Source organism: Xenopus tropicalis, chromosome 8 (assembly GCF_000004195.4).
Source record: "Xenopus tropicalis strain Nigerian chromosome 8, UCB_Xtro_10.0, whole genome shotgun sequence".
NCBI lineage: Eukaryota > Metazoa > Chordata > Amphibia > Anura > Pipidae > Xenopus > Xenopus tropicalis.
The window spans coordinates 13,167,070-13,184,126 of NC_030684.2; the positions used below are offsets into that span (position 1 = coordinate 13,167,070).

Here is a 17,057-nt window from a genome sequence, read left to right on the forward strand (position 1 = left end):
TCAAGTATTTAATTATTTAAGTTTAAACCAGAGGATCCCATAAAATGAGGCACGCACTAGCAGATCCATGCGCTGCATCTGTGCCCCTCTGACACGAGGCACCAGCGGAGGGGCTGCATGGCTGGATTGCCTCCTTTAGCCCTAAACCCACTAACCATTCCCAGATTACATGTGGATTTACTCTCCCTGCAGCCCAGATGTTAAAGAACAAAAAAATCAGGAACCAATCAGATCACATTGTCAAACTCAAAGAAAGAATCAATTGGCCTCTGCTGCCTACCCCTAGTTCTGGCAGTTCCCAACCAACCCCTCTCCGATGATGCCAAAGTTGAGTTAGATGGTGACATCACCAGAGAGGAGAGATGTGGGCAGTGACATCACTTTGGAGGTGGGGTATTGATGTTACCTGTGGGCAGGATATAGGCTGAGGAAAGGTGCACTTAAAACCAAGGCCCTCAACCTTCCTGCCCCCCTATTGAGTGCCTTGTTGGCCCAAACCCACCCGACCCACTGCTAAATTGCAGGTTTTGGGCCTATTCGGGAACGAAGACAGAAAGATGGGCCAGTTTCCATTCAGTCTGTACATGCCCAGATGACCAATTTCAATCAACTAACCAATCGTCTGGAAACGCATTTCAGGTTGGGGGTCAGCTTTGACAGATCCAGCTTTTGACAGATAATGTTCTCCTGAAACCCATTCTGATCATGGTCTTGCCCACCTAGTGACATTCTCCTGAAACCCATTCTGACCATGGTCTTGCCCACCTAGTGACATTCTCCTGAAACCCATTCTGACCATGGTCTTGCCCACCTAGTGATGTTCTCCTGAAACCCATTCTGATCATGGTCTTGCCCACCTAGCGACATTCTCCGGAAACCCATTCTGATCATGGTCTTGCCCATCTAGTGATGTTCTCCTGAAACCCATTCTGATCATGGTCTTGCCCACTTAGTGATGTTCTCCTGAAACCCATTCTAATCATAGTCTCGTCCACCTAGTGACATTCTCCTGAAACCCATTCTGACCATGGTCTTGCCCACCTAGTGACATTCTCCTGAAACCCATTCTGATCATGATCTTGGCCACCTAGTGACATTCTCCTGAAACCCATTCTGACCATGGTCTTGCCCACCTAGTGCCATTCTCCGGAAACCCATTCTGATCATGGTCTTGCCCATCTAGTGATGTTCTCCTGAAACCCATTCTGATCATGATCTTGGCCACCTAGTGATGTTCTCCTGAAACCCATTCTGATCATGGTCTTGCCCACCTAGTGATGTTCCCCTGAAACCCATTCTGACCATGGTCTTGCCCACCTAGTGATATTCTCCTGAAACCCATTCTGATCATGATCTTGCCCACCTAGTGACATTCTCCTGAAACCCATTCTGACCATGGTCTTGCCCACCTAGTGCCATTCTCCGGAAACCCATTCTGATCATGGTCTTGCCCATCTAGTGATGTTCTCCTGAAACCCATTCTGATCATGATCTTGGCCACCTAGTGATGTCCTCCTGAAACCCATTCTGATCATGGTCTTGCCCACCTAGTGACATTCTCCTGAAACCCATTCTGACCATGGTCTTGCCCACCTAGTGCCATTCTCCGGAAACCCATTCTGATCATGGTCTTGCCCATCTAGTGATATTCTCCTGAAACCCATTCTGATCATGATCTTGGCCACCTAGTGATGTTCTCCTGAAACCCATTCTGATCATGATCTTACACACCTAGTGATGTTCTCCTGAAACCCATTCTGATCATGACCTTACATACCTAGTGATGTTCTCCTGAAACCCATTCTGCTCATGGTCTTGCCCACCTAGTGATGTTCTCCTGAAACCCATTCTGATCATGATCTTGCCCACCTAGTGATGTTCTCCTGAAACCCATTCTGATTATGGTCTTGCCCACCTAGTGATGTTCTCCTGAAACCCATTCTGATCATGATCTTACACACCTAGTGATGTTCTCCTGAAACCCATTCTGATCACGGTCTTGCCCACCTAGCGACATTCTATGGAAACCCATTCTGATCATGGTCTTGCCCATCTAGTGCCATTCTCCGGAAACCCATTCTGATCATGGTCTTGCCCACCTAGTGATGTTCTCCTGAAACCAATTCTGATCATGATCTTGGCCACCTAGTGATGTTCTCCTGAAACCCATTCTGATCATGGTCTTGCCCACCTAGTGATGTTCTCCTGAAACCCATTCTGATCATGGTCTTGCCCACCTAGGGATGTTCCCCTGAAACCCATTCTGATCATGGTCTTGCCCACCTAGGGATGTTCCCCTGAAACCCATTCTGATCATGGTCTTGCCCACCTAGTGATGTTCTCCTGAAACCTATTCTGATCATGGTCTTGCCCACCTAGTGAAGAAACCCTCCCATTTTCTGTATCCAAAACCTAGTTTACCTTGATGGTCCAAACTCCAGGCATTGAAGGCTTCAGGCCAACAATCAGGGCAGAATTGGGAATACTCAGAAGTTCCTCCAGGCCTTTGTTAAGTGCATAGATTCTCCCTGTATGTAGAGTAAGAGGTGGGTTATCAAGGAAGAAGAACATGGTGGTGAGAAGCTAGATAAAGAAAGGTGGGATCAACCATTACCTGCTGGATCAATGACTTCTATGTGAGGCTTGGGGCCACTGAGAGATATCGTCACCTCCTTTAAACTGGGGTCAAATGGAATGTTCCAGCTTCTCTCAGCAGCCAACTCATGGTCTGTGGAAAGCAGGTGGACCTTAGAGGCTTGAATGGCCTCCTCCACCCACTTCAGAACCTGCAGGAGAAAAAGAAGTGGTGTCAAATACACACAGGGCTTGTGCCATGGCGGGGAAGGTGATAAAACTCTTAAATTATTCCCACCCATTATTATAGTTACACACTCCCTGTTTATGCCCCACCCCCTGTAAACTTCCAGGGTGTTCTAGCTCGGCCCACATCTTGAGCCACAGACTTTCAGCCCCTCCCTTCAGGGTATTCTAGCCCAGCCCATAGTTTATATGTGCCTTTCTGGAATCTGATGCCCTGGCACACGTTGGTGATGTCAGAGGGCAATTAGCGGAATGGTGATGACATTATTACAGGAGAGACAATGAATGGAATCAGCGCTGATTAGGGACACCCCGCGGGGTTAAATAGGAGGAGAAGAGAATGTGATTATCTAGTACAATAATGTGGCCGGGGAAGCAGGGAATGTGGCTACTGGAGGTAATTACAGGCACATGTGCCCCAATCTGCCCGCATGAAGGAGACACGCCGGCTTCTACTCCCTCCATCCCAAACAGCAAACAGATGTGAGAGGGCCAATCAGGGCCGGGGGCTTCAGTAGCACAATACTCCTCTGTGTACAGCACCTGCATACATCTTACCTTACTATGCACACTCTCCCTCAGTTACAACTCCTTCCCCCAATACCATCTTGCCTTCCTACTCACACTCTACCACAGTTACAACTCCTTCCCTCAATACAATCTTGTCTTACTATACTCACTATCCCACAGTTACACTCTGTACCCCTGATACCATCTTGCCTTACTATACTCACTATCCCACAGTTACACTCTGTACCCCTGATACCATCTTGCCTTACTATACTCACTATCCCACAGTTACACTCTGTACCCCTGAGACCATCTTGCCTTACTATACTCACTATCCCACAGTTACACTCTGTACCCCTGATACCATCTTGCCTTACTATACTCACTATCCCACAGTTACACTCTGTACCCCTGATACCATCTTGCCTTACTATACTCACTATCCCAGTTACACTCTGTACCCCTGATACCATCTTGCCTTACTATACTCACTATCCCACAGTTACACTCTGTACCCCTGATACCATCTTGCCTTACTATACTCACTATCCCACAGTTACACTCTGTACCCCTGATACCATCTTGCCTTACTATACTCACTATCCCACAGTTACACTCTGTACCCCTGATACCATCTTGCCTTACTATACTCACTATCCCACAGTTACACTCTGTACCCCTGAGACCATCTTGCCTTACTATACTCACTATCCCACAGTTACACTCTGTACCCCTGATACCATCTTGCCTTACTATACTCACTATCCCACAGTTACACTCTGTACCCCTGATACCATCTTGCCTTACTATACTCACTATCCCACAGTTACACTCTGTACCCCTGAGACCATCTTGCCTTACTATACTCACTATCCCACAGTTACACTCTGTACCCCTGATACCATCTTGCCTTACTATACTCACTATCCCACAGTTACACTCTATACCCCTGATACCATCTTGCCTTACTATACTCACTATCCCACAGTTACACTCTGTACCCCTGAGACCATCTTGCCTTACTATACTCACTATCCCACAGTTACACTCTGTACCCCTGATACCATCTTGCCTTACTATACTCACTATCCCACAGTTACACTCTGTACCCCTGATACCATCTTGCCTTACTATACTCACTATCCCAGTTACACTCTGTACCCCTGATACCATCTTGCCTTACTATACTCACTATCCCACAGTTACACTCTGTACCCCTGATACCATCTTGCCTTACTATACTCACTATCCCACAGTTACACTCTGTACCCCTGATACCATCTTGCCTTACTATACTCACTATCCCACAGTTACACTCTGTACCCCTGATACCATCTTGCCTTACTATACTCACTATCCCACAGTTACACTCTGTACCCCTGATACCATCTTGCCTTACTATTCACACTCATCTTGCCACACAGAAACAGAAAGCGTAATTGTCAGGGGAGCAAATGAGCATCCAATGAGCCTGTGCAGACAAGCGCTGATGTGGGGGCCCATGGGTAGGAAGACAGCTCGGTGTCAGCGCACTGCCGGGGGCTGCATTAAGCGGCCAGATCTGGCTCTGATCTAACGAGACCCTGTGATGTTTGGCTAAACCTATAAATTCCTGTGTTGCTCTGGAGCGAGGCCCCCCCCCACTACCTGCAATCACCGGGACTTTGAAAGAGCCAGAAGTGCTTGTAAATAAGCCGCCCCTTGTGCCAAAGGGCAAATTGGAACAATTAAACGCTCAACCGCGCTTAAGGTATATGGCATTTATTTACCCAAAGGATCATGGGAAGAAGCCTTCTGCTGCCTGTGAGTGGGAGCAGCCTGTCATTAGAGCATGGGACAGACCTTTCATTTCACCACATGCTCCTTCCTGTCTATCGCTTCAAAGTAATGGAAGATTCATTAGCCATGTTGCTTATTATAGCCGTGCACTCAAGCCCTGCTGGCCAGGGGAGCAGCTGAAGGAACAGGGTCCAAAATCTTTGGATTTTGGACTGACCTTTGATGTCCAATATTTGTTTAGTGCACCGCTTAGCTCCCCCATTGTAAGCAGCAGTCCTGCCCTGCTTTATGGCTGAGATTCTAGCTATCTGTATAACAGAACATTCTGTCACAGTGGCACAGATCCTATCTGATCCCCCCCATTGTAAGCAGCAGTCCTGCCCTGCTTTATGGCTGAGATTCTAGCTATCTGTATAACAGAGCATTCTGTCACAGTGGCACAGATCCTATCTGATCCCCCCCATTGTAAGCAGCAGTCCTGCCCTGCTTTATGGCTGAGATTCTAGCTATCTGTATAACAGAGCATTCTGTCACAGTGGCACAGATCCTATCTGATCCCCCCCCCCCCCATTGTAAGCAGCAGTCCTGCCCTGCTTTATGGCTGAGATTCTAGCTATCTGTATAACAGAGCATTCTGTCACAGTGGCACAGATCCTATCTGATCCATCCCATTGTAAGCAGCAGTCCTGCCCTGCTTTATGGCTGAGATTCTAGCTATCTGTATAACAGAGCATTCTGTCACAGTGGCACAGATCCTATCTGATCCCCCCATTGTAAGCAGCAGTCCTGCCCTGCTTTATGGCTGAGATTCTAGCTATCTGTATAACAGAGCATTCTGTCACAGTGGCACAGATCCTATCTGATCCCCCCATTGTAAGCAGCAGTCCTGCCCTGCTTTATGGCTGAGATTCTAGCTATCTGTATAACAGAGCATTCTGTCACAGTGGCACAGATCCTATCTGATCCCCCCCATTGTAAGCAGTAGTCCTGCCCTGCTTTATGGCTGAGGTTCTAGCTATCTGTATAACAGAGCATTCTCGATCTCTCCACTTCCCTTTGGCAAAGCACAACAGCTAAGTCTTGCTTTATGGCAGGGATTCTGGATATACACTTATACATGCATCACCTGCTCACCTCATTAACTTGCTGCTTGTCAAGGTGAAATATCTGCCCAGAGCTGGTGAAGGCAACCTCTTCATAAGCACGGTAGCCGGGGTGGCTTCTGTCTCCACAGTCCCCTGTTAGCACAAAGACTACCTGGAAGACAGAGGGCAAACAAAATTGAAATTATATGCCTGGCCGATTGGATATTCTGCCCTTTGACTCGGGAAACAATGCAGCAGCGGATTAATACCATTGGAGGAGAACTGACTTCTGCTACATTGTTTCATGAGTCAGAACCAGAGAACGGGATACACACCTGAGACTGTTTGATTTGTAGCAGCTGCAACAGCTCCTGCTTCTTCTTATAATCCTTAGCCCTGGCGTCTGTAAACACATAGATAAAGGACCCCGGGTGGGAAACCTCCACCGCCATCTTAATTGCACCCACGCTCATTTCCGGGCAGTCTCCTCCGCCCTGAAAAAAGGTATAAGCATGATGCGAATTAGCCAAGAGAATGTGACTTTACTTGCCCTTTAAGTACGCTAGTTCTACTCTGCCACAGTATATGCTGGCGCCATGTATCCTTCCTTACCTGAACATAGAGCTCCCTTAGCTCCGCCTTGAACTTCTCAGGGTCTGTAGTGATGGTGACAGGTCCAATCTCTAAAAGGCAGAACAGAACAGGGTTTTATGGCAGCTGCACGGAAGGCCAAGGAGGGAACCATGGGGTGCCCATTATAATGCCCCCCCACGTGTATCATTTTATTCTAACCCTTCCTGGCCTCTGTGTGAATGAGCCCCAATCAGAGATGGCAGTTTTGGGCTCCTAAACAGGTTCATGCCCATGTAACAGCATGTGTAGAGTTAAAAGTTTTCTGTGGGCCCTGTACAACACTTTTGTTGGGAATGTAGGTAAGAGAAAATATTATATAATTAATAGAAAATTGGGAGTGACCATGGAGTGTGCTGTTCCATCACTGAAAATGTGGCCAGTCAGTAATTCCTGTTAGAGAGATACCGTAAAACTATGGCACATAGGGATTCCCCTGTACTAAGCACAATTCAGCAGGAACAGCCCCCTAAATTTGCTCATAGTCTGTACAGAGAGATACCATAAAACTATGGCAACATAGGGATTCCCCTGTACTAAGCACAATTCAGCAGGAACAGCCCCCTAAGTTTGCTCATAGCCTGTACAGAGAGATACCATAAAACTATGGCAGCATAGGGATTCCCCTGTACTAAGCACAATTCAGCAGGAACAGCCCCCTAAGTTTGCTCATAGCCTGTACAGAGAGATACCATAAAACTATGGCACATAGGGATTCCCCTGTACTAAGCACAATTCAGCAGGAACAGCCCCCTAAGTTTGCTCATAGCCTGTACAGAGAGATACCATAAAACTATGGCACATAGGGATTCCCCTGTACTAAGCACAATTCAGCAGGAACAGCCCCCTAAGTTTGCTCATAGCCTGTACAGAGAGATACCATAAAACTATGGCACATAGGGATTCCCCTGTACTAAGCACAATTCAGCAGGAACAGCCCCTAAGTTTGCTCATAGCCTGTACAGAGAGATACCATAAAACTATGGCACATAGGGATTCCCCTGTACTAAGCACAATTCAGCAGGAACAGCCCCCTAAGTTTGCTCATAGCCTGTACAGAGAGATACCATAAAACTATGGCACATAGGGATTCCCCTGTACTAAGCACAATTCAGCAGGAACAGCCCCCTAAGTTTGCTCATAGCCTGTACAGAGAGATACCATAAAACTATGGCACATAGGGATTCCCCTGTACTAAGCACAATTCAGCAGGAACAGCCCCCTAAGTTTGCTCATAGCCTGTACAGAGAGATACCATAAAACTATGGCACATAGGGATTCCCCTGTACTAAGCACAATTCAGCAGGAACAGCCCCCTAAGTTTGCTCATAGCCTGTACAGAGAGATACCATAAAACTATGGCACATAGGGATTCCCCTGTACTAAGCACAATTCAGCAGGAACAGCCCCCTAAGTTTGCTCATAGCCTGTACAGAGAGATACCATAAAACTATGGCACATAGGGATTCCCCTGTACTAAGCACAATTCAGCAGGAACAGCCCCCTAAGTTTGCTCATAGCCTGTACAGAGAGATACCATAAAACTATGGCACATAGGGATTCCCCTGTACTAAGCACAATTCAGCAGGGCAATGTAAGTATATTATGCCCCATTAAGAGAGATAATCTCCATGTACGCTTATATACATGGGTATTGTATGGGAATAAAAGCCGGTGACAGTGCCAGCCATTACTGGGCAGCTCCCCGCAGTCACAAACGGTGCCCAGAGCCAACGAGCCGCTCTCCCCACTGACTGAGGCTTATGAGCGACATAATGAAATCAAGATAATCTGCACTTAAAGCACAAACCGCTTTATCCCTTAATCGAAATTGGCTTTGTGCGTCAGTGCAGATATGACTCACGTATCAATTATACGGCATTTATTAATATCCCCGGCGCTTCCAGTAGCAGCGACTTGCGTTGGATAACCCGTGGCACGCAGTTCATACCCCATATATTGCCTTTATAATTTACAGTGGATTGTTAGCTCTTGGGTTCAGCGAGAGAGGAATTGGCACAGATGTGAGCGCATGTAATGCAGCTGCCCGGCCATTAGCAGTCACATGATAACACGGAATAGACATTAGAGCTAAACACACAACAGCCCCTGTGAATTACCCCCTGTGGGACGTGTGAAGGCTTAGCATCAGCACAGCAGAGCAGTAAAGGCTGCATCTGTCCGAGGGATAATGTCATCGGCTCTCCCATAATCCCATTTCATTTTCTGCAGCAGAGAGATGTCTCCCTACAGTCACACAATTGTAATCTGCCCTTTCCTACCCCCCCACTTTTCCCTCTCTCAGTCCAATAATGTCACACAGGGGGGATTAGTAGCGGCTACTTTGTTGCTAGCTAGAAAAAGGTTATAATTGTTTCTTCAAGTGGCATAATAGCCTTCTTGTCTGATTTCTCTATAACCAGTGCAGTACATCATTCATGTGAGGCAGCATCACAGTGCCCAGAGCATTCCTTCTCTGTATATTTGTATTTATACATATGGGAGGGAGGTGCCATAGTGTTTCCCTTAGACAGTACAGTATGGGGGTACGGCTTATTGTGTGCCCAGAACATTCCTTCTCTGTATATTTGTATTTATACATATGGGAGGGAGGTGCCATAGTGTTTCCCTTAGACAGTACAGTATGGGGGTACAGCTTATTGTGTGCCCAGAACATTCCTTCTCTGTATATTTGTATTTATACATATGGGAGGGAGGTGCCATAGTGTTTCCCTTAGACAGTACAGTATGGGGGTACAGCTTATTGTGTGCCCAGAACATTCCTTCTCTGTATATTTGTATTTATACATATGGGAGGGAGGTGCCATAGTGTTTCCCTTAGACAGTACAGTATGGGGGTACAGCTTATTGTTTGCCCAGAGCATTCTCTACCTAACACTACAGTCTATTTAAGGCAAACAGAGGAAACCTTGCACTAAAAGAGGCATATTCTCCCTTTCAAATGACCCATGTTACAGAGATGAAGAGCTCCGGTAACAAAGGCCCCTTTGAGCCGCTGGCCCCCTTAATGCCGAGCAGTGAACAAGAGACAATTTACTATACATCTCCCCCGGCCGGAAGAGAGATGAGGGGGCTTCAGGAAGCAGAGGGGGCTATTCCAGGAATACCCAGGAGCTATCTCTCACTTATTGGCCATTCATCTCCTGTGGAACATTTCCTCTTGCCTCCCCGCAGCGCTGTTTTGCTTGCCCCCTGCCCAGCATATGGCTCCCTGACTGCCGCTACTCCCTGCGCCTCCGTGTGATTATATTCCCAGCTGGACACAGGCATTCGGCTACAGACACTTTCACTTTCACTGCGCGGGAGGCCGGGAGGCTTTCAGGGGAGGCTGAGACTTATATGGGCCCGAGCCATGAGGCGGCCATATGCTGGCCTCTATTCCCAGGTATCCCTATAGCCCACTTACACCCTATGGCCACCTTTGTACTCAGGGTTGGACTGGGGGGTGAAGGGCCCACCGGGGCTCCTGCCCCAGGGCCGTTGCAGGGCCCCCCACCCGACGTCCTCCCCCGAGCGAGTAAATTTAACACGTCAGGGCAGGAGTGGTCGGAGCGCAGGTAAGGGACGGGCCTGGGCCGCAGGGATTTTTCCCGGTGTCCCGGCAGCCCAGTCCGACCCTGTTTGTACTGTTCCATTCATCTGGACTTGCACCCTACACTGGCAGATATGGTTCCCCAACACCAACATGTCCAGTGCAAGTAAATAATAATGGAGGCTTGGGGTCAATGTGGAGGTCTTTATCAACAACCATGGATGGCCATACATAGGCTGACCTACAGTTATCCGACCAATCAAAATTTTGTGTGATTCTACCTAATTGGCAGTCAGTAGGAGCCATGGCATTTGCAGAAGAGGAAATATGGCTCCACACTTCCATTGATATCTATTCTGCATCTGTCATAGCTCCTCCTCCCTTCCACTCAGTTCTGCATGGGAGTGGCTCTTCTATTCTGCATCTGTCATAGCTCCTCCTCCCTTCCACTCAGTTCTGCATGGGAGTGGCTCTTCTTCATTCTGTATCTGCATTGTCTCTCCCTTACTTTCCACTCAGTTCTGCATGGGAGTGGCTCTTCTTCATTCTATATTTGCAATGGCTCCGCCTTACTTTCCATTCAGTTCCGCATGGGAGTGGCTCTTCTATTCTGCATCTGTCATAGCTCCTCCTTGCTTCCACTCAGTTCTGCATGGGAGTGGCTCTTCTTCATTCTGTATCTGCAATGGCTCCCCCTTACTTTCCATTCAGTTCTGCATGGGTGGAGCTTGTCTATTCTGCAGCTGCAGTGGCTCCTCCTCCTTTCCACCCAGATCTGCGTGGGAGTGGCTTCTTTACACTGCTCATTCACACACTTAGGAGGAGCCCTGGCAGATAAAATATCTGGTTTTGATAGAATAACTACAATAAGATAGCTCCAGAGTCTATCAATCCTGTACCCCCACCCCAAGGTCCTGTTAACAGCCCTGTGCAGAATAGGGGGACCAGGACTTCCAGTGATTACGTTAGTGCTGTAAGGAAAGGAGGTTTAGCAGAGTGAGACTGCAGTAACTGCAGTAAATGAACTGTAACACTATGATCCAGGCCTTCATAGTTGCCCCCTAGTAGTCCCCCATCTTGGATCCTGTTAGGCCATCTTGTAAGTGTCAGTGGCACTGCACATGCTCAGTGAGCTCTGGGCTGCTGTTGAGATGCTAAGATTAGGGGGTGTGGGAAATTAGCAGAAAAGTGAGGTTCATCTGTCATAGTAACTATGGCAACTGGGCAGGCTATCAATTCCTGATGCAGAATACACTGGTAATACACATTACCCAAGATTCTCCTGGACCTGGATTCTATCTGGCCTCCCCCAGCGGCCTTTAATGGCAAAATCATTGACCCTAGAAGGCTTTCCCGTGGGTGACTAACACGTGATGCATCTGGGCGCTGACTCACTTGCATTTTTCCCAGCATCCCCCACCAGGCATGAAATGGAATGAAATAGGAGTTTAGGGACCTTAATGTTGTTTGTAAGGATCAAAGGTCTGTGTAATTACCACCTCTCAGACCCCTGCCCCGCATCACCTAAACGGTGCAAAAACCCACAAATGAATCAGCAGAGCAAACAGGAAGAGACATATGGACACAAAGGGGGGCTGCTGTTTGATCTCTACATACTGATACCCACCAGGTGAGAGCGGCCGGAGAGACGGCTGTGTGTAGGCACGAGACTCCCTTTGTGACAGTCATTATACCTCTGTAACAGCTAATGGGATGGGAAAGGTCTCATAGTTATATTTGTCCTATACAATACAGAAAGTGCCTGTATGGCTTCTATGCATTCTATAATGCTGTTACTGGCAGCCCTCTGATTGGGCGGGCAGTTTGTAATGGCCATTAGGCTGATAATGACTCCAAGTTTGTGCTCAAGGCTCTTCAATTGCCATCAGTAATGGTGTAACCAAAATTTATTGAGCCCCATTGCAAAGTCATTTAGGGGACACACTGTAATTTTGGGAATAAGATATTTTCATAAAGAAATATTGCTCTACAGCGCTGACCCCCTCTTGGTTCCTGCAGCAGTCATAGAGTGCTTCCTTTATATACAGAGGAGGAATGTTCTGGGCACACAATAAGCTGTACCCCCATACTGTACTGTCTAAGGGAAACACTATGGCACCTCCCTCCCATATGTATAAATACAAATATACAGAGAAGGAATGTTCTGGGCACACAATAAGCTGTACCCCATACTGTACTGTCTAAGGGAAACACTATGGCACCTCCCTCCCATATGTATAAATACAAATATACAGAGAAGGAATGTTCTGGGCACACAATAAGCTGTACCCCCATACTGTACTGTCTAAGGGAAACACTATGGCACCTCTCTCCCATATGTATAAATACAAATATACAGAGAAGGAATGTTCTGGGCACACAATAAGCTGTACCCTCATACTGTACTGTCTAAGGGAAACACTATGGCACCTCTCTCCCATATGTATAAATACAAATATACAGAGAAGGAATGTTCTTGGCACACAATAAGCTGTACCCCCATACTGTACTGTCTAAGGGAAACACTATGGCACCTCCCTCCCATATGTATAAATACAAATATACAGAGAAGGAATGTTCTGGGCACACAATAAGCTGTACCCCCATACTGTACTGTCTAAGGGAAACACTATGGCACCTCCCTCCCATATGTATAAATACAAATATACAGAGAAGGAATGTTCTGGGCATACAATAAGCTGTACCCCCATACTGTACTGTCTAAGGGAAACACTATGGCACCTCCCTCCCATATGTATAAATACAAATATACAGAGAAGGAATGTTCTGGGCACACAATAAGCTGTACCCCCATACTGTACTGTCTAAGGGAAACACTATGGCACCTCCCTCCCATATGTATAAATACAAATATACAGAGAAGGAATGTTCTGGGCACACAATAAGCTGTACCCCCATACTGTACTGTCTAAGGGAAACACTATGGCACCTCCCTCCCATATGTATAAATACAAATATACAGAGAAGGAATGTTCTGTGCACACAATAAGCTGTACCCCCATACTGTACTGTCTAAGGGAAACACTATGGCACCTCCCTCCCATATGTATAAATACAAATATACAGAGAAGGAATGTTCTGGGCACACAATAAGCTGTACCACCATACTGTACTGTCTAAGGGAAACACTATGGCACCTCCATCCCATATGTATAAATACAAATATACAGAGAAGGAATGTTCTGGGCACACAATAAGCTGTACCTCCATACTGTACTGTCTAAGGGAAACACTATGGCACCTCCCTCCCATATAAATATAAATACTAATATAAAGAGAAGGAATGCTCTGGGCACACAAGTACAACACCATTGCCTACAAGCAGGGCCTGTTTAACCAGAGAGCCTGTTAGACTGTTCTTTGTGTCAGGGAATGTACATGTGTCTATCTGCACAGAAACAAGATCTCATAACATTAACTCTGGGAGACGGGGGACCAAGGGATTTTGGCTCAACTTGTTGCTATGTTCGGCCAAACAAACTTAACTAGAACAGGGACCAGTTAACATCATTATTTTTATTGGAGCCAGGAAGAGTTAAACGATTTCTGCTTCTGTGCCTCTCATTCAGCGATGGATCACAAGTTAAAGGGGAACTCACCCAAAAAACTGATTTTTTAAAGAAAATGTAACGCCAACCAACACTGCATCATGAGTCAGAACCCACAGTGCAGAGAATATGACCAGACAGACGCTTTCAGTAGCAATTATATTTACAATTAACTGTACTTGAATTACATTTTATTATAACAAAACATGCTTTGGGTGTAGTTACCCTTTACTCTTTGCATGCTTGGCAGTGAAGAGGTTAAACAAGCTCCAGCTTGTGTTTCATTGTAAGGAGCTGAGTGGTTAATTAGCTTCACATTGCCACTCTACTTGCCCATGACTCCCAATTGATAGTAGCCAACTAGAGCAGTTATATAGTCCCAGTAGGAGAACAAGAGGGCAACTGTGGTAGAACTACAACTCTCAACATCCATAGCTAGCAGCAGAAAGCTCCTTACACCAGGGGCTTGTACACATACGGGGCCCCAAAGTGATTTGGGGTAGTAAAAGCAGGGCAGAATAGGGGTAAGACGGAGACATTAGGGCAGGTAATACATATTAGTAGCCCTTCAGTTGTGGTTCAAGTTCAACTCCCAGCATCCTCTGGCAGCCTGAGAGCTGCTATCCCTAGGGGCCCAATCAGAGCAAATTAATTATGCAGGGGACTAGTTGCTACATCACTGGCAGTCAGAGTCAGCACAGAGCCAAGGAGCGCCCAATCACTGCCCTGTCTGGGAGCATATTACAATCTAAGGTCCCTATCACATTCCCATCAGCCCCTGCCCCAGTGAGCTTACAGTCCTCAAGGGCCCTACTCCCATTTCCCATTCAGTTCCCCTTGCCCCCAGTGAGCTTGACCAATCTAAAGGTCCCTATGCACTTCCCCATCAGCCCCTGCCCCAGTGAGCTTACAATCTAAGGTCCCATATTCACATTCCGCATCAGCCCCTGCCCAGTGAGCTTACAAATCCTAAGGTCCCATCCCATTCCATCAGGCCTGTCCCAGGTGAAGCTTACAATCTGAAGGTCCCTATCACATTCCCATCAGCCGCCTGCACCCAGTGAGCTTAACAATCTAAGGTCCTATCCCATTCCCGCATCAGCCCCTGTCCCAGTGAGCTTACAATCTAGAGTCCCTATCAACTTCCCAATCAGTCCCCTGCCCCAGTGAGCTTACAATCTAAGGTCCCTATCACATTCCCATCAGCCCCTGCCCCAGTGAGCTTACAATCTAAGGTCCTTCATCCCATCCAGCCCTGCCCAGTAGCTACAATTAAGTCCTTCACATCCCATAAGCCCCTGCCCCAGTGAGCTACAATCTAGAGGTCCCTATCACTTCCCATCAGCCCCTGCCCCCAGTGAGCTTACAATCTAAGGTCCCTTCACATTCCCATCAGCCCCTGCCCCAGTGGAGCTTAAATCTAAGGTCCCTATCGGCATTCCCATCAGCCCTGCCCCAGTGAGCTTACAATCTAAGGTCCTTATCACAGTCCATAAAGCCCCTGCCCGCAGTGAGCTTACAATCTAAGGTCCCTATCACATTCCCATCAGCCCCTGCCCCAAGTGGAGCTACAATCTAAGGCCACCTATCGCATTCCCATCAGCCCCTGCCCCCAGTGAGCTTACAATCATAAGGTCCCTATCCCATTCCCATCAGTCCCTGCCCCAGTGAGCTTACAATCTAAGGTCCCTATCACATTCCCATCAGTCCCTGCCCCAGTGAGCTTACAATCTAAGGTCCCTATCACATTCCCATCAGTCCCTGCCCCAGTGAGCTTACAATTTAAGGTCCCTATCACATTCCCATCAGTCCCTGCCCCAGTGAGCTTACAATCTAAGGTCTGGGAGCCCATTGGATTTTTATTCTGGGGATGCTGGGAACTGTAGTTCCACAGAGCTCAGTATCAACATAGCAATGAGTTTGTGTTTTAATACAAGGAGAGCTAACCCAAAGAGCTGGCAATCTGTGAGACCAGAGCATCAGTTCCGCTTACCTGGGTCATGGAAGGGTACCAGGATGTAGTTGCTGATGGCCTTGGTTCTCCGATTCAGCGTGCGCTCCAGAATCCGATTGGCTCCTTCAATCACCTGCCTGAGGTCATCATACATAGAACCAGTGACATCAAACACGAAAGCCAGCGAGGGGGCAGCAGCGTCCTCCCCAGAGCCCACCTGTGCCAAGACAAGGGTTAAGGCCAGCAGGCAGAGGCCCCCAGCAGCCATCCCCCTTACACTGTGAGATCGGGCCACTGGAGTCCAGATGTGGCCAGGAAGCCCTGTGTCCTTATGTGAGCCCAGGAATATGGGGGGGGGGAAGCCAGTAAGTTGTGTATTGTCCCTTCTGTGCTGGGTCCTGTGCTCCCACCGGCAGCCCCAGTCTGGCTTTATAGCAGAACCTGCCCCCACTCCTCCTTTTCAAAAGTTTTGGGAGGAGAAACTCAGCCCCTTACAGCAAACAAAGAGTACCCCCCCCCCTCCCAGCCTCCTGCACAGAGCTAGCTAAGGGCAAGCCTGGAGTCAGGCTACCTGAGTGTGAGGCACGGGGCATTTATATGTATATATACCCCCCAACATACCCCCCAACATACCCCCCAACATACCCTCCAACATACCCCCCAACATACCCCCCAACATACCCCCCAACATACCCCCAACATACCCTCCAACATACCCTCCAACATACCCCCCAACATACCCCCCAACATACCCCCCAACATACCCTCCAACATACCCCCCAACATACCCTCCAATATACCCCCCAACATACCCTCCAACATACCCTCCAACATACCCCAGGAGCCGGGAACCTCCTGCCCCCCGACCCCCTCAGCCCTTACCCACCAACTTACACAATGCATTTAACCTCTTCACTCTAAAATATTTTCAGTAAGATGTGGCCCTTCAGGGGATTTTAGGGTCCCAACAGCTGCTCCAGGCATTGTCTTCTTTTAGGCTAATGCCCCACGGAGAGATTAGTTGCCCACGATAAATTTCTGCTAATGGGGGTAACTATTCTCGCCTACAATCTTAGGTCCCTACTTCATTCCCATCAGCCCCTGCCCCAGTGAGCTTACAATCAAAGGTCCCTATCACATTCCCATCAGTCCCTGCC

General features: G+C 47.7%; 1 protein-coding gene across 3 annotated transcripts in view; it reads right to left on the reverse strand.

Annotated features, from left to right (window-relative positions):
• Window positions 1-16,320, reverse strand: part of hmcn2 (hemicentin 2) — an 81,351-nt gene extending 65,031 nt beyond the window's left edge. For all 3 annotated transcript variants that reach the window (XM_031891907.1, XM_031891908.1, XM_031891906.1), the window contains exons 1-6: window positions 15,940-16,320; window positions 6,807-6,877; window positions 6,530-6,688; window positions 6,244-6,366; window positions 2,615-2,786; window positions 2,422-2,528 (exon numbers count right to left, since the gene is read on the reverse strand). In XM_031891907.1, coding sequence (XP_031747767.1) covers window positions 2,422-2,528; window positions 2,615-2,786; window positions 6,244-6,366; window positions 6,530-6,688; window positions 6,807-6,877; window positions 15,940-16,168 — 861 coding nt within the window. In that variant the 5' untranslated portion in view covers window positions 16,169-16,320. The remainder of the gene's footprint in view (window positions 1-2,421; window positions 2,529-2,614; window positions 2,787-6,243; window positions 6,367-6,529; window positions 6,689-6,806; window positions 6,878-15,939) is intronic.
• Between the last annotated feature and the right edge of the window lie 737 nt (window positions 16,321-17,057).